At 37.2% G+C, this 18,352-nt stretch overlaps 2 protein-coding genes across 2 annotated transcripts; one reads left to right on the top strand and one right to left on the bottom strand.

Moving 5' to 3' along the window:
- The first annotated feature begins 3,768 nt into the window (after positions 1-3,768).
- LOC107501118 (olfactory receptor 51I2-like) lies at positions 3,769-4,713 on the top strand. The gene has a single exon (XM_016126962.2). The coding sequence runs from the start codon at positions 3,769-3,771 to the stop codon at positions 4,711-4,713; it is 945 nt and encodes a 314-aa protein (XP_015982448.2).
- An 8,795-nt stretch (positions 4,714-13,508) lies between these two features.
- On the bottom strand, positions 13,509-14,570 carry LOC107501113 (olfactory receptor 51I2). The gene has a single exon (XM_016126948.2). It carries the CDS (start codon positions 14,493-14,495, stop codon positions 13,551-13,553), a length of 945 nt encoding a protein of 314 aa, XP_015982434.1. The 5' UTR covers positions 14,496-14,570; the 3' UTR covers positions 13,509-13,550.
- Positions 14,571-18,352: the final 3,782 nt, after the last annotated feature.

Here is an 18,352-nt window from a genome sequence, read left to right as displayed (position 1 = left end):
TCTATTGAGTACCCAGGATGTGCCGGGCTTCATATTAGACACTGAAGTAATTTATGGGGAATAAGGCAGAGAGGCATCTATTGCATTAAGTCACAATGTTGCCATACAGCATGATAGTTAAGAGTGCCTAGATTCAAATGCTAGTCCTGTCACTTACATTTTTTTTTATTTCAGAAGTTATTTAACTCATTGTACCTCAGTTTCCTTATATGACAAATATAGATAATAGTGGTATTTATTTTATAAGGCTGTTGTAAAGTTTAAGTGAATTGGTGGAGTTGACCAACACATAAAATAACATGAATGTTATTACTGAAAGGAAATAGTTATGATCCAGTGAGATAAGATGCCGTGATTCCTATCTGTGGTAGTCTGGAGACGGGGCATCTAACACAGCCCTCAGGGTTGAAGATTTCTCTAGGGAAAATACTGGCTTGGATTAATTAAGGTAGACGAGTAAATCAGATACGTTACAGAGATCCTATCTAGGAATGAAAAGTTGGTTTTGAATGGAAAAAAATTTGTAAAAAACAATTTTAAATAAACACCCAAGTGTGGGCCATTCTGCACTGTGGGCTGATAGGTATCTAGATACACTGACAAAAAAACATAGGTTGAATAGGTGTGCTCACATCATATGTGCCTTAACATGTGATTCACCAGATAACATGGTAACCCATTTTGCAGACACATGGAAAGAATACTGATACTGTTATGCTTATGGTGTTACTTATGGCAAGTTGTATGCTTGCTATTTGCTAAACATCTTGCTGAATATTTTGAGTATATTAAAGAATAAGAAAGACATAGGCTCATCTTTCATGGAACTTACACAGTAATGTAGTGGAAGAGAGGCAGGGAATAAATAATTTATTGTTTATATTAGGTCACTTAACCACAACTCTGAAAGGCACTAGAAAAGAACAATGGAGGATGTTACATAGGCTAGAAGGTTAGGGGAATCTTCCATGGGGCAGTTTAAGCCAAGAGCTAATGAATAGAGAGCTAGTCCAATAAAGTGAAGGTGAGTTGGGAAAAGCTTCCTGGAAATGAAAAACAGCATTTGTGAAGGCCATGAGGAAGGAGTATACCCTGTATATTCAAGGAACTGAAGGATTATTATGATTGCAATAGAAAGAACGAAGGTGAAATAGCTCAAGATAAAGTTTGAAAGGAAGGTAATGGACCCATAACACAGGGTCCTCTGGGCCATTTAAAAGTTTGGGCTTTATCATAATGGAAATGGAATAATATAATGAAATTTTACTTAAAACTATTTTTTTTTTTTTTTTGTAAATTGGGAAGTGAATTAGAAGAGTTGTGATATGACAACTGCCTTCCTTTGCTGTGACAGTCAGAGGGTCTGAAATTCAATCCAGCTCTGTTTTAACTTACTGAATGAATTGTATCTGGGTCTCATATTCTCTTCTATAATATGAAGGACAATCCACTTTTAACTCTTAATTTCTTTGAAGCTTCTCAGCGGGATAAATGCTGGGTCACAGAGGAACCATCCACCAAGGTTTTATTTTGCATTTCCTGCTGCCCCAGCCACTTCTGAGTCCTGGGATTTACTAGGCTCTGGAGACTCTTAAGAGATAGTTTCACAACTCAGGGCATGAAGGAGGTGGAGGCTGGTAGGGAGGTTGTATGCAGAGAGTGCAGAGTTCTTGGTGCTTCTTCCCTAGTAGACACTTCACCTACCTCTCTGGTCCTGTCAACCAGAACTGTCCTGAGAAGGTAAGTTGGGACTTAAGCTGTGCCTTCACAGAAGTCTGTAGAAATCTCAATCCTAGCCTCAAAATCCTAAAGTGATCAGAGTGCAAATATTTGAAAAAGCTCATAGTTTATTTATCTATTTAATAAATATTTATAGATTAAAACTAGAACTGGTAACCTGAGTCCTAGTCCCAGGGCTCTATACCCAGTGACTTGGCTAAGCATTATGGATATGAGAAGAAAATGATGGAAATTATGGAAACTTATAATTTACTGGGGGAGAAAGATGTTAATCAAATAACCAAATAAATATAATAATTCACTATAATTCTAAAGTGTAACAAAAGTCATGAAGAAAAATATGCATGAGTATATATAACAGGGACATACAACCATGAACAGAGATAATAAATGATTAGAATAATTGGAAGATAAGTTCCCAGGTAGGGCTGTGTGCCATGGTAAGGATGTTTAAATTCTATTTGAATCTTATTTCAAAAGGTAAGGGAAGCCATTGAAAAAATTTCCAGTAGATGTGTGACAGCATTTTATTTATGTTATAAACAAATTTGGCTGCTTTGTGGGGAATGATTTAGAGAGGGGCATGCCACTAAGCTGAGGAATCAGCAAGAAACATAAGGCAGAAATCCTAATTAAAGGTGCGGAGGGGTGGATTACTGTTGGAAGTGAAATAAGAGAACCGATATTTTGGAAAGGTGGTAATAGATTAATAAGATCTGGGCATGGGAGAGAGTGGGACATGTCTCCTCAGTTTTTCTGGCTTGGCGAAGAGATGGTGATAAATTTTTATGAGATGACAAATATTGGAGAGGATCAAGGATGGTGATTAACAAAAAATTCAGCTTTGCATTTGTCACATTTTAGATGCTGATGAGTTATTTCAATTGATAGTCTAGTGGGGGGCAAGATGTTTGAGTCTATAGCCAGAAGAGAAGTCTAAGCTAGACACACACATTTGAGATCATTAACACATAGAGAAGAGATGAGAAGGACTTTATGAGTGGAAAATAAATTTGAAGATATTATTTATGAAAGAGAGCAGAGAAATGAGCTATTCTTAGAAAAATATGTGGGACAATAAAAAGGCTTTTTGTTATTGGCGTTTGTTTCCTATGATAGTAAGTCTTGAAATGATTCTCAATAAAGAAGAAGTTGTTTTGAGGTGGGACATACGTGAAGCTCATAGAAATGATCTAAACCTCTAATTTTTCAAATGTGGCTTCCTATTTAAATCACTTGAGAAGTTTTGAAAAAAAAAATGATTCTCATTGCTAGAGATTCTGACTTAATTGGTATGCACATGGCCCAGGCAAAGAAGCTTTTTAAAGATCTTTGAGTGACTCTAATATACAGCCTAGCTTGAGAATCCTTAATTTAAGCAGAGAAAATACATGTAAATATGTTGGAGAGAAAAATCAAGAGCAATCAGGAGTGGGAGATCATGAGATCCTGGACCCTTGGAGAATAAATGAGGAGCTCAAGCAACAAAGAGAGGATGAAGAGCTGGAATGCTTGAGTGCAGGCAAGGGAGGAGACATAGCTCAGAATACAGACAAAAATGATGTCACTTATACTAGAGGGAATGCGATGGTAAGTGGAAAGTATTATGAAAGACTTCCTGGAGGACACACAGTACCTTGCCTCTTGAAGAAGGTGGTGGCTTAGCATTGGTAGAAAAAAGGAGCAAAGCCATTTTCCACCACTGGAGGAAGATTTAAATCTTTCTGTAAAAAATGCAGAGACAGAAAGAATAAAAGATAGTGCCCAAAAAATAGTCAAAGGATTTTGTGGGGAAGGAGTCAGAGCCCATGGCCTATCTGTGGATATGGTTATACTGCAGAAGGCCTGATATAACTGATGACCTCTGCCCTACTCCTTTCTTAACCTTTCATAATCTTTGGTATGGAACATAAATGTCATTGTCCCTTCCATCCTGAGTACAGTGTCCATTCCTGGTCTTTACATCTTCCATTTTCTGACCTCACTTCACTCTGGTTGTATTTTCCTAAAAGCCACTCAGGGACCCTAATGAAAAGTTTTGGAACTAACATCTCGAGCACTACCAGCTTCACACTAACAGCCCTCCCAGAGATGGAGGGCTTGGAACATTGGTTAGCTGCCCTCCTCCTGCTGCTTTATGCTATCTCCATCCTGGGCAACATCCTAATTCTCTTCATCATAAAGGAGGAGCAGAGCTTGCACCAGCCAATGTACTACTTCTTGTCTCTGTTGTCTGTCAATGACCTGGGTGTGTCCTTTTCTACTCTGCCTACTGTACTGGCTGCCTGGTGTTTTCATGCCCCAGAGACTGCTTTTGATGCATGCCTGGCCCAGATGTTCTTTATCCACTTTTTCTCTTGGACAGAGTCTGGGATCCTGCTGGCCATGAGCTTTGACCGCTATGTGGCCATCTGTAACCCCTTGCGTTATTCTACTGTGCTCACTGATGCCCGTGTGGCTCAGATGGGCATAGCCATTATCATTCGCAGCTTCTGCATGGTCTTCCCACTGCCTTTCCTTCTGAAGAGGTTGCCCTTCTGTAAGGCCAAAGTGCTCACCCATTCTTACTGCTTGCACCCGGACCTGATCCGCCTGCCCTGCGGAGATACCACCATCAACAGCATGTATGGCCTATTCATTGTCATCTCTGCCTTTGGTGTAGACTCAATGCTTATCCTCTTCTCCTATGTGCTCATACTGCGCTCTGTGTTGGCCATTGCCTCCAAGGAAGAAAGACTTAAGACCCTCAACACGTGTGTGTCACACATCTGTGCTGTGCTCATCTTTTATGTGCCCATGGTTAGTGTGTCCATGGTTCATCGATTTGGGAAGCATGCCTCTGAGCATGTGCACAGATTTATGTCCCTGGTTTATCTCTTTGTGCCCCCAGTGCTCAACCCAATTATTTATTCCATTAAGACTAAGGAGATTCGTAAGAGGTTACGCAAGATGTTATTGGGACATAAGCTGTGACCAGGAAGAGAATTTCTGTAAAGCTAAGTACCATAGGAATTTGTTGTTATTGCTGAGTTTTGGGTGTACTAGGCTAGTCCTTTCAATCTCTTTCTGTATATAGACCTATGATTGGGTACATGCCATTAGACGTATGGTATAACTTGACTATAACCCATAGCTTAAAAATTCAGGCCACCTTACATTGTAATTAAACATGTCATAGGTTGCCACAGATAACTTCTCTCAGAACTAACAAGGAAATGGGTCCTTGATTAAACTTGTTTATTTGTTCCAGTACACTAGTATCATTTATGGTTTCAATTAAATCTCAAAAACAGACAAAAATGAATGCATGTTTTAAACCATAGAGTGGCTGAGGATTATGTGACTTGAGATAATAGGTTTCACATAATAATTTTAAAGTAATATCAGTTTTGAGTATCTTTAAACCTAAAAAATTAAAGATACATAATAGCTGTGATTACACTTTTGAAATAAGTAAAAGCATTTCTGAGTCCTATATAATGGGACATATATGCTTGCCATATTGACTATGCACTATAGACCACATAACACTTGAAACTCAGAAGTTTAAAACCAGAAGAAAAGTTTTATGAAAAATAATCATTTGTTGTCATCCCTCAGGCATGACTGCTGGGGGAATGAGAATTAACTTCTAGGGAGCTAGCAGATACTCAAAATGGATGGCAAATAGATGCTAGTGATCAATAGTGGGGCAAGTCTGCTTTAGAGGCATTGGGAGTTTGACTCATGATTTGCCAGAATATGGACTTTTGTGGCTTGTGGTGAGCACCCAAGACTGGAGTCTTCAGTAGAGGAGACCTGGCTAAAAGGTACCAGAAAACTTAAAGAACATAATCCCGGAAGAGTAACAACCACAAAGAGAGAGGAATCCTCTGAAAATTCATGCAAAGCTCATGCAGCACAGAACATGCAGGCTTGCAGACACTTGGCAGAGGTAAGTACAATGGTGTGGGCACATGAACTGGACAGTAGACAGGCCAAGGCATAATTCAACCTATTAGATGACTGGGGAAAGCAGACACTGGAGCAAAAAGTTATCACATTTTAAAAATCTCTTTCCCTTTTTTTTCCTCATAGAGTCATAAATAACTTTTATAAAATAAAGCTGTAGGGAATGAATGATATGATGATGCCCTAGACATATGAATTTCTTGTAAACATCTTCCAAGTGCCAAATTAACCAACCATTACAAAAAAAAAAAAAAAAAAAAAAAAAAAAAAAAAAAAAAAAAAAAAAAAAAAAGAATAGAACCCTAGATATAACATCTTCAACAGGGGATTCTCAAGTATCCTAAACAAGGTAGGGATAGCCAAACCACAAGATTTGAAATTATGTGGTAGGAAACAGTGTAGTGAAAGAAAGAACAAAATTTACTCTGATAAGAAATTTAAGCTAAAAAACCCCCACAAAACAGCAATAACCAAAAAATCTCAAACACCCACAATCAATAGGAGAGGACTACACCCTAAGCATAAAACTAGGTAGATGGCTTTGAGACTGATTAGTGAAGCTGGGAACAATCTTTACAAGGCCCAAGTCCTCATGCACTTGAACAGATTAAGCAATGCAACTGTGGTTTAAAGCATTTGAGAAACTCAGAAACTCAGAAATGAGTTATTCCAAAGAGATATAACCTCAGCCTAAAATAAACCACATACAACAGGTAAAGATGACATGAGTAAGAGAGAAAGAAGGTTCTGATGACGGGTAGAAGGCTATAGAGGAAGCAGATGCAAGAAAATGCTGTTGCAGCTACATCAACTTCTCAAGCTGCAGGTGCAACTTGGAAGAGAGGCCTGTAGAGCTCTATGGCTGGAACTGAAGAAAGAAACCAAATACTTTCTAGAAACAGACTTAGCTCTGAAACACAGAACTGGCCTCACAGAGAGGTGCTACTTTGAACTAATTGCACAACATCAAAGGGAGCTCTAGAGCCACGAAACTGGAAAAGCTACCTTGTCAGAGAGTCCAGAGAGTCCTTCTGCCAGTCTCCCAGGAAAACCATCCTTCCTTACATGTGGGGACAAAAGTTGGATGTAAACTAACTCTGTATACAGTTATGAGCAAAAATAACAGGAAAAAAAATCAAGGACAAAGATCAACCCATGGCGTTTAGAATCATTTACAGTGAGACCTTCCTTTAAAATAAATACGAATGCCTTTTTTTAATCCTAATGCTTCTGAATATCTATAACTACATATTAAAAACACATTGTTGATTTAAGTATTTTTAGGCTTTAAAATATATATATATATATCTTAATATCAACTGCAAAATTGAGAATTTACAGGAAAAAGCATGAGGATCAGAAGAGTGAGTATTACTGTAACACTAAAGTATTTCTATTATCGTTTTGTGCAGTGATCTCTTATATTCATTTAGCAAACACATATTGAATGACTAATATGGGCTTAGCTCTGTGCTGAGCACTGGGATGTGGAGATGAATTGAGCCTGGTTCCTGATAACATAGAGAGTGTGACATTAGGAGATTTTTCCTTTTGTGTGTCTCACGGGTTGAATACGGATGTGCTAAGCTAAGCTCTGACTAAGTAAAGGATCACTGCACGAAATGGTGTTAGAAATTTATGTCAGTGTTATAGAAGTACTCACCCTCCAGTTCTTAGTTAAATAAGGATAATTGAGGCATTTGCACATGCATGCTTGTGCACACACATGCAAAATAACTATAACCTTTTATACTGAATAAAAATTATAGAGAAATATGTTAAGGGGACAGAAAGTTAAAAGCTTTTATTTTCTTACTATGAAAAAAATAATCCACTACATATATGTATGTATATATGTATATGTTTTATTGCTGCCTATAAATATTGAAAAATTCTCTAATTAATATACTTGCAAAAAAAAGGCTTTTTCTTTCTGAGATAAATTGTATTTGTTTAAACTGATAAAATTAGTATTTAAGTAGTGTACTGACATATAAGTAAATAATAAATTGTAAACCTGTTTATAATATTTTGTGTGAACTGGAGGCTAAGAGTTCTTTAAGAAATTACATTGAAAATCAATCAGGATTGGTTTAAAAATAGTTCTCAATTGTCCAATTTATAACCAAATCATGTCTTATAACTCTCTTTTCCTCTAATAACAATAAATTTGTTTTCCTACATTATTTGTAAAAATGTTCTTGTAGATATTTGAATTCTAAATGTTAAATGGTATTTCTTTTTGAACGTAACCATCGATCTCCATACCTTGTTGAATAATTGGCATGGGAAATGTTTTTATTCTAGGGTCTACAAACTAGTTATATAAAATTCTGAATATGTTTAGCAGACATTTTATTTGGGGGATTTTATATTTATTTTACTTGTCTCTTATACATTTAGTCAAACATTTACTTATTAAATTGCTGAATCGGATTTTTTTTTGCATTAAAATTACACAATAGAATTTGTTTACACAATGTCATGTTGCATATTGAAAAAGCTATTAAGCATTCTACCAATTGTAAGCTGTTAAACATTTACAGTAGAATTTGTCTCAGTCAGAGATATTGGGTTTGACTGTTGGGACTCATAATTAAAGTTGACTCTAATTCATTGTTGCTTATGGTCTGCTTTCATTGTAAAAATGTGGATTGCCATGCAGGAAACTTTTTCTTTTCACCTGTAATATGGGACATTTGCCTTAAATATATAGCCTTTAGATAGTTCACATGAACATTTCCTACATTTCCACCAGTAACACTCCTCCATCACACTGCACCCATTCAAAACATGATGTAGCGTTGGAAGGAGTCCTTAAAAACAAATATGTCGTTAGTAAATGTATCTCAGAAAACTTTGACATACTCCTTTCATTTCTCTTCAAATAGACTTCTTTCATAAACTCTAATGACTAAACCCCATAATCACTGAGACTTTAAGCCTAATCCTGTGCCTGCCACATTGTAGGTTTCAATAACTATTGCTAAGTGAATAAATAAATGAATACACTTATGTTTCTTATAAACGAAAGAAAAACACAAAAGAGAAGCTTATACAAATATTTTTCCATAAGAATTATACCCACTCCTTGCCATTCCCCACTAAGTATCTACATATTTGAGACCTGAAGTTGAGTAAAGGACAGTGACTAAATATCTCTGCTAGGAGGATTGAAGGTTAAGAAACTCTAGCAAGAAATTTTCTTGAACAACATAGCTAGCAGTAAATGATGTAAGCTCAAGATCATCCAATAACTAATTTCGCTTTTTGCTCCTTTCTATTAGTTGAGATCTGTTTGTCATCTAAAATTTAATAAAGCCTGCCATACACCAATGTTTTGAGTAAGTGATATATGACTCCAGAAATTTATAGAAAGTTTTGGCTGGGAATTATATTTTCCATTTAAAGAGTATTAGAAGCTTATACAAATTTCAGTGAAATAACAAATGTTTAGGTGGTTTTAGCTGATCCCTGAGTTACAGTTACACATGTATCAAAGTACTTAAATTAAATAATCACTTAATGGATCATTTATCTCCTGTATTTATTTTCTTTCATATATTTGATAAACAAGTTTTTTATAGATATTAGAAGAAAAGAAAAAGAAAAACCAATCTATCTTACAAACATAATACAACCCACATCCACTTACACCCATTTTGACAAATTCACAAAACTCTTAACTCAGAAGATGAACTCTTTGTACTCTGATCTTATTTATTCCTTTTTAAAAAGTTTCTGGGTGAAGAGCATTTCTCATCCAACTGAATTGTAATTACAGCAGCAAAGTAGTCTTGTCCAAGCAGTGCTGAACAGGTTTGGAAATGGCTTCATGAGGTAGGGCTGGATCTCTCGGTGGTGCTCAGGAAGTGAGGCTGATGGTCAGTTATGCCATGTGGCTTGTCCATTACCCTCTTGATAATGTTCTCCTTTCTGAAGGTTCTCCCACATCCTGGGCTACAAAGAAATTAATTTCATACAAGTCCACACATTATAATTTTTTTTTAATATTCTGTATTACATTCTGGTTATTTTAACTTTTCTATGAGTGCTAATATGAGGCACAGATCAAGAATTCTATCTTGCCATAACTCTATTCTAATTTCTTCTTGATCTCCATCAATCCACCCGACATGGGCTCAGAGAATGAGATATGCTCCCACAACAAGGCAGAACAAAATAATGACCTTTATTACGCAGATTCTTTTTTTCTCCATAAACTTTAAAATGGTCCCTTCACAAGCTTAGGTAAACCATATTTGGTATTGTAATTTTTTTAGATTTGAGGCTTAAGGGGATCAAAATAAAAGAAGCATAAGAATTTTTTTTCCTTCTTATTAGGTCAAAATTTAAGTATTTTTCTATCAATAGGGAAAAATGTTGAGTTCAAAGAAAATCTTGGTAAATAAAAAAAATTAAAAGGGTATTTTTGTTTGTCCTTTTCATTTGTTGCTTTTAGGTTTATGGACATAGACATTAGATTAGTCATTACTAGAGGGTAGAAGGGAGGCGGGAAAGGGGAGGTAGACGAGGTAAAGGGAGTCAAATATGTAGTGATAGAAAGAACTCTAACTATGGGAGGTGAACACACAGTGTAAATATATATATATATGCGCTTTAATGTTAAAGTGTATAGCTGAAATTATTGGATTTCATTAACCAATGTCACCATAATAAATAAATAAAAATAAAAAAAGAAAATAGGTATCAAATTTAGCAATTCAAAATCATAAAATGGCAAAGAATTTAGGAATTAAACTGAAGAAATCAACTCTCAGATGGTTAACTGTCAAGTTGGCAAAAATAAATTAAAACGAACAAAATATCTCAATAACCATTATATCTCAATAATCATTTTAATTTGTGACTATCATTATTATAGAAGAAAAGCTGAGATAAAGATAGGATTATTTTATAGGACCACATTGTTCATCCAAAAATTCCTTTACCAGTTTTACTATTTCTAATTTTTGTGGTTCAAATATCTGTCCCTCCATTTAATTTTTTATTCCCTATATATTCTTGTCTACTTGAAATTATCATCTTAGTCATCTTACCAAGGTCAAAAGGATTAGGCATTGCAAAACATAATAAACACAGTGAAAGAACCAATATTAGGAATCGTTCAGTTTGCAAAGATAAATAAGACAGTACCTGCTCCCAGGAAACCTACAATCACAAAAAGGGACCTAAAACAGTTACATGGCCAGCTACATAATTTTAGATAGAATGTGATATGTGTTTTAAAAAAGGTATAGTGAAAATCAAGAGGGAGTTTCTGAGATGGGTAAGCTCATTTTGCAAAACGAACAATAAAAATTATAATGTTAACATATATGGAGACTTAATTCCCAGTACATACTGTGATTTACATGCATTATCTTATTCAATCCTTACAACAACCCTATGAGATTGTTTCTATAATTATCTTCATTTTACAGAGGAGGAAAAAGCTGGAGTCTTTTGGACTAGGCACTCAGCTCAGACAACATTCACTGCCATCCAAAGAGAGGATTTGGGGAGAGAGATAAGCCTTCACTTGGTCTAAAACTGTGTTGTCCAATATGGTAGCACAAGAGCACTTGAGATGTCACTGGTCCTAATGAAGATGTGCTGTAAGTGTAAAATACATATCAGGTTTCAAAGATTTAGTACCAAAAGAAGAATGTAACGTATCTCATTAAGAATTTTATATTGATTTGGTATTGAATTAATAAAACGTTCAATATATTTGGTTAAACATAAGTGTTTTTACTTAAGGCCAAAAAATGGCTTATTTGAGGCTTTCTTTGGATGGATGCTGCAGGAGTGGCCCTAAGTCTTTCTTATGGCACCTGTCTCATGAGAGGAGACAAAATCCCAAAATGCTTTTTCCCTTATCCTCTACAAACAAACAGAATTTCCTATTGATGATGGAGAAAAAAGAAAAGGAATAAAGTGGAGAGGAGCAAGAAATTCTTTCTAGAAGGCTCATATTCCCCTGTCCTTTTTCCTGTTATGCCACTGGGTTTTAAAGTCAGGCTTGTGGTCAAAGTATATCTGTGTCTCTCTCCCTGGAGTTCGAATCAGTAAGTAATTTCCTTACTTTTATACAGCAGCTTTCCTAAGTCATGCTTTTGCATCTATATGTTTATTTAAAACTTTCAAGGCATTTTAAATTATTATTGTTTGATGTTGTAACAAAGAGCTTCTTGTACAAATTATAAAGGTTATTATTTAAATGGAATAAGACACATTCTGACTCTAGACCTCTAATACCTCAATTAATTTCCATTAAAATCAGGCTGATGTATGTTATTCAATCATACCCCTAAAAGTCATTTATTTAGAATACAGGGTGCATATATCATGAGTGTCTCATCGTACTTATGAACATATTTGGAAAGCTGGGTTTTAAATACTTACACTGTCTCCTTTCAGAAAAACTTCTCTCCTGACACTGATGCTTTTCCTTTGTATTTCCTCCATAGAGCTTTATACAGAGATTTAAAAAAAACTCTAGGTAAGTATATGATCTGCTTGGATGAGATCTCCAGCCCAATTTCCCTGATGAATTAGGTTGGACTCATTTGGCCATCTTCTTTATTTTAGTCTAGAAGTAAGCCCAAATTTATTTGGGAGCCCTAAAATTAGGCTAAGACAATTTTTATTGTATCACTCAACTGATATAAAGGAAAGAGTAGGCAAAGAAAATCAATCTTAGAGGTCTGAACGAATTATTTCCTAATATCTAAATCATAAATGCTCTACTCTGCCTATCCTAGGCCTTTTTGTAGTTGGGAATCCTAGAAGGACACAATTTCTGACGTTTCTTATGTCATTGTGTACAGGAAAATTAAAATCCCAACAATGTCAGAAAAGAGCTTATAGTTCAGATAGTGAACACTTTTTCTTGTATGTGGTATTGAGTGGTGGGCAGATAAAGGAAGCAGAGAGGAGCTGGAATTTCTACTAGATGTCAACATATATCAGTTTTCCTGGGTCATATTTGTTCTTGCATCTTATGGCAAGTTCTGTCAGTACCTCAAATTTCACTTTGTGAAGTTAAAACAACTGATGACTATTTGGGAATGCACACGGTGACAGCAAGGAGAGCAATGGTGATGTTGATAGTGATGCCATTGGACAGAGAGGCACAGTATTTGTACTGGTTGGGTACAAATGCTGGAGCCAAACCAGGATTGAATCTCATCTGGAGCCTGTATTATCTAGTGCCCTGAACAATATATGTAATTCTCTGTACCTTGTAGGATTGTTATGAAGATGAAGTGAATTACTTTAGATCATTAGAACCTGACACTTTCAATGACTCGGTGTATTAATTAGTATTATTTTAGCAATATTTATTATAACAGAAAATAATTCTTAGCTTAGATTAATCTTCCCCTGTAAAGCTTTGTCTAATCACTCAGCTGCTGCCAATATTTATCTAATAATGTCATTGATGTTTCCTGAATGTACTACTCATTTGGTTTGTGTTATGAGTTTGGTTACTCCATTTCTTAATGGCTTATTTTTTCCCCAGTACCTCATCTTATTCTTTTTTTAAAAAAATTATTTATTATGATTATTGATGCCTACAGCACCTGGTCTTCCTAGGTGGTCTCCTATCCAAGTACTAACCAGGCCTGACATCAGGCTTGTTCAGCGTGGCATGGCTGTAGACCGTGGACTGTGGCTCCACTGGGGCACAAACCCAGGACCTTCTGTGTGTAAAGTAGACATGCTAACCGCTACACTATGGAACCACACCCTCATCTTATTCTTAGTGGTAATATGATGATAATAATGATCATGATGACATCACAGATGAAAGTCTACATCTACAATAAACATCAAATTTTTAAAGCCAAATGTTAGAGTGACATTCTGACTCTGTGAAACATGCGGACGATGGCTCGGCGGATCTCCTTTGTCTTGGCGCTATAAATGAGAGGGTTGAGCACAGGGGGCACAAAAAGGTAGACATTGGACATGAGGACATGTATGTAGCGTGGGACATGCTTTCCAAAACGGTGTACTGTCGAGACCCCAATCATAGGCACATAAAATGCAAGTACAGCTAGGATATGTGACACACATGTGTTAAGAGCTTTGAGGCGTTCCTCATGGGAAGCAATGGCCATAACAGAGCGTAGAATGAACACGTAGGAGAGAAAGATAAAAAACAGATCCATGCCAAAGGTGGATATAAGAACGAAGAGTCCGTAGATGCTATTGATAGTGATATCAGCACAGGCCAGCTTCATCATGTCTGGGTGCAGGCAGTAGGAATGGGAAAGAACATTGGATCTGCAGATAGGTAACCTCTTGATGAGGAAGGGAAGAGGGAAGAGGGTGATGAAGCTCCTGACAGTGACAGCTATACTCATTCCAGCAATTACACCATTGGTGAGCACAGTAGCATAGTGCAAGGGATCACAAATGGCCACATAGCGGTCAAAGCTCATGGCCAGTAGAATACCTGACTCCATCATGGAGAAGGAATGAATGAAAAACATCTGGGTTAGGCAGGCATCAAAAGCAATGTTGCGGGCATTAAGGCAGAAGGTTCTGAGCACAGTAGGCAGTGTGGCCATGGACATGGCCACATCACTGAAGGACAGCATAGACAGGAGGTAGTACATGGGCTCATGAAGGCTGGGCTCCACTCGCACAGCCTGCAGGATCACTGTGTTGCCCCCAAGGGCCACAGCATACATCACACAGAGGGGCCCTGCTAGCCAGGAGTGAGAGCTCTCCAGATCAGGGATACCAGTCAGAAGGAAGAAAGCAGGGTGAGTGACATTGAATAATCCCATGGCAGGAGGAAGCGAGGACACTTCTCAGGATCAGACCTTCTGACTTGGAGACTTCTGAGAGTTGTATTAACTGAAGGACAAGAAGTGATGGAGTAATGGACAAGGCAGATGATATCTACACAGTTGGAATTGATGTGTTCATGAAATCACTGGTTTCGGGAAAATGCAGGCATACTTCATTTCTTTATATTTTATGATCACCAGGCCACATCTAGGCTACTACTGCTCTCTGCTTTATGAAGAAGAAAGACGTTGACAAACACTTCAAAAATATCAGTTAATTACAAGGAATATATTTAAACTCTAGTTTACACAATTTTAATGTTTTAGAAGCATCATAGAATGGAAATATATTAGCTACAATTCATAGGTAGTTATTATAAAAAGACACCAAGGGTTTGAATTATCAATAACTCTTGGAAGTATTTAAATATATCGATGATTAATGAGAACATTCCCCAGACCTAGTTTGAATTGCAGTTTGGTCAAGGAGGGAAGGGGCAGTGAGAGTGGAAGAAATTGACTGCCTGAGGAGACCAGCCTTTCATTGGCAGAGTTGCTGCAAAAAAAAAGCAACAAAAAATCTATATGTGTCTGCAAAGGCATAAAGCTGGACCTGTTTTTGGAAAATTTATGAATTCTCCCTTAACTATGCTATAGCTACACTAACATTCAGCCTGTGGGAGAGCATTGTTTCATATTCCAAACACAAGCTTTCACAGTTATACACACTCTCAAAATGTCCATTATTCTCTCTCTCTCTCTCTCTCTCTCTCTCTCTCTCTCACACACACACACACACACATTCATGTACCTTTATAACAACCTCACACCAGAGACCATTCATATTCTTAAAAAACACTCACCCACATCTTTCTCTCTCTCTCCCTCTCTCTCACAATCTTACTCTTCTTATAAAAGTATGTTCAACACTCTCTCTTGACCCTTATACTTTTTAACATGCACATGTCCTGTCATGTTCATGTTCTCAGTCCACACTGACATATATACAGCATTTATATATGCATAACACTCAGGTGTACACACAACACCTCTACCTACATGTTTGGAGACTCCTACTTGCCCACTGTTATTAACCCACTCACTCACAGAGGCACTTTTTTTACCCTCATGTATCGCATTTACTCAGTTTTTCTTATACATATTATGCACTCAATTCCTACAGGCTAACCCACAACTATTTCTCTGTGAAAGTGATTATATTTTTTGTTCTCCTATCATTTTGATGTTTTTGAAACACTTTTATGTTTATTGCTTCATAATTAATGGAGATAGGGCAGGCTAGAAGGCTTTTCACCTGGCAAGCATGTTTCAGCCTTGTATGGCACCCTCGTTAAGAAAAGGATTTCCAGAAATACATACCACTATTTTCCCTTTCTTTTTTTTCTCCAACATTTAACAAAGCAAGGCCAGAGCATGATCTTAGAGTCTTTTTTGATGGGAGTGGAGGAAGGGGACCTGGGATCCCTAAGTATCTGAAGGTCACAGAAATGCTGGATGTATGATGTAGCGTTATCACTCCAGGAAACATTCCTGGATTTTCTCTGGCAGTATAGAACTCAGATCTTTCTTTGGTTCCCAGAGAGTTAGTGGCCATTTCTCTGTGCAATTGATTACATCTCTCTGGTCTTAGAACTCAGCCTGTTCATGCCTGTCTCCCCTCCAGAACTGTGATTCCTTGGGTTCCAGGAATGACCGACCTAGTTCATTTCTTGTCTCTCCCACCTGACTGCAATTCCTATTCTTCATACAAAGCCTCACAGAGGCTATTAGAATAGGCAGAAGAGAACTGAGTTCATATAAAGGGAACAGAAAGAGAAATGAGAAGAAATGGGCTTCAGTAAAAGCAAAATTTTGTGCAGGGCAGGGCCAGAGGTATTCTGGGTATGGAAACCTAAGTTTTAGTATTTATGGAAAAAATGCTGCCTAACAGTTCCCAGGATCACATTTTTTGCCATACCCAGTGGCCACTGACCTTGTGGGTTGTCTGAATGCATGTGAAGAAAAGAATACAGTGAGAGAAAACCAATACTTATGAGTGCATGCTGTGTGCCAGATATTCTGCAAGGAAATTTATATCCGGTTATTCATTTAGTGCTTGACAGATGTGGAAACTGAGGCCCACCTCAGTGAGCTTCATAGTGCATGGCAAGTAGGTGATGCAATCTCAATTTTAAAAAAAGATCTCTAAGACTCTCTAATGTCCTACTGAGGTCTTTGAGGCATCACCAAGGTGTTAGAGAAGAAGTTGAAAAGGAAAATAGAGGTAATTGTTTCTGAATGGAGATTTTTCAGGTACCCTTGCACAAAGAGAATGCTAATGGCAGATTCATATGGAGAAAATCACACCTGTCTCCAGTGTTGGACTCTGTTTCTTTTGGAATCCAGTACCTTTCTTTTAACTGAAGTCATATAGGAACCAGGGTGGTTTAGAGGAAGGGGTCTCGGGCTGAGAGTCAGGAGGCCTGGAATTTAACCTTGGTGCTGACATACCTTGGCTGTGTGAGTTTGAGAAACCCGATTTCTCTTTCCAGATGCCAGTGTTAAAAAATTATTCTGAGATCCTTTATAATGATGTTCTTTTATTTTACTTTTTAATTTCTGGTCAAGCAAAGAATGCTTACAAAGATTTGAAAGAAGGCTGAAATAAGGTAGGCGTAGGGTTAGAGGGATGTATAGAGAAGCTCCTCTAAAGACTATAGTTTTTAATCTACATTATAAATAGTAAAAGATTAGAAATTCTTAGTTATTCACAGCTAAAGAGTAAAATATTAGAAATCATTAGCTATTCATGATTTATGACCAACTGATTTCTTCTAAATTTTCAATCTCCTGGGGAACTTCCACATATTTTATCTCAGAATTCATAAGACAAGAGCAAAGTCTGACCTCACAAGCTAAATGTGCTGGCTCAGCTGTTAGTTTGCATCATGAGATAGATTGTGACCACTTTGCTCCTGGATTTCTGAACCTTTCCTATCCCCTGAGTTCTGCTTTCTTTCCTGATCTTGCAACAGTGTTAACAAGTCATAGAAACATTGATCTCAAGGAACTCACTCTGGAAAGTGAGCTAGTGAGAGAAATACAGTGAATTAACCAGCTACAAAATCAGTTAGTGGCAGTGTGAGAACAAGAACCCCAAGTGCAGGGGCTTTTCCACCTGCTCTGATCACTCTGCTAAACTGCCAGCTATCAGATAATCTCCACCCAGTCTCTCCCTCACCTTGCCTTTGCCCCAATTTAACCCTTTCTTGGAGTAGGCTTTAAGAGCATTAGCTAGCTCACCCCTACAGGGTTTCAGAACTCACCAGAAGAGAGACAGATGAGAGACAAGCACCAAACAACACATCCTTCTCTCTGTTTTTCTTTAAAAGTAAACTCATGCCTGCCACTGTTATATCTCACTCTAAGCCCCGGGAGAAAGAGGAGCCATGTCGACTTTGTGTCTAATAATGCATCAGGAATGTTTTAGTCTCTTGAGGTCCTTAATGACCTCTGAGAGTAAAACATGTGCTCTTTTAGTTCAAAAAGAACTGAAAACTGCCAGACCTCTTCAGTACCCAATGCAAGACACCATCTGGTGATGGATGGACAAGCACTATAATGAGAGGGGCTCATCACCTTCTAAGAGATTCCAGGGTTGTGTAATGTTGACCAAACCCACAAATAAGGTATAATCAGAACATGACTATTTTCACTTTCCTTTCCCTTTAAGTGTATTGAATAGGACTAGTTATTTCATTATACCTGGTATAAAACTCAGTTCCCTAAGATTTCTGGTCATATTCAGGCAATAAAACATCTTCTGGTAAATAATTAGAACACCCAGCCTCAGG

The sequence above is a fragment of the Rousettus aegyptiacus genome, unplaced genomic scaffold (genome assembly GCF_014176215.1).
Source record: "Rousettus aegyptiacus isolate mRouAeg1 unplaced genomic scaffold, mRouAeg1.p scaffold_m13_p_5, whole genome shotgun sequence".
NCBI lineage: Eukaryota > Metazoa > Chordata > Mammalia > Chiroptera > Pteropodidae > Rousettus > Rousettus aegyptiacus.
Note: the sequence above shows the minus strand (reverse complement) of the source record. Positions and strands in the feature narration are given on the sequence as shown.

Coding starts and splice junctions, on each gene's coding strand:
- LOC107501113 (XM_016126948.2), bottom strand. CDS start 14,495: ATGGGATTATTCAATGTCACTCACCCTGCTTTCTTCCTTCTGACTGGT.
- LOC107501118 (XM_016126962.2), top strand. CDS start 3,769: ATGAAAAGTTTTGGAACTAACATCTCGAGCACTACCAGCTTCACACTA.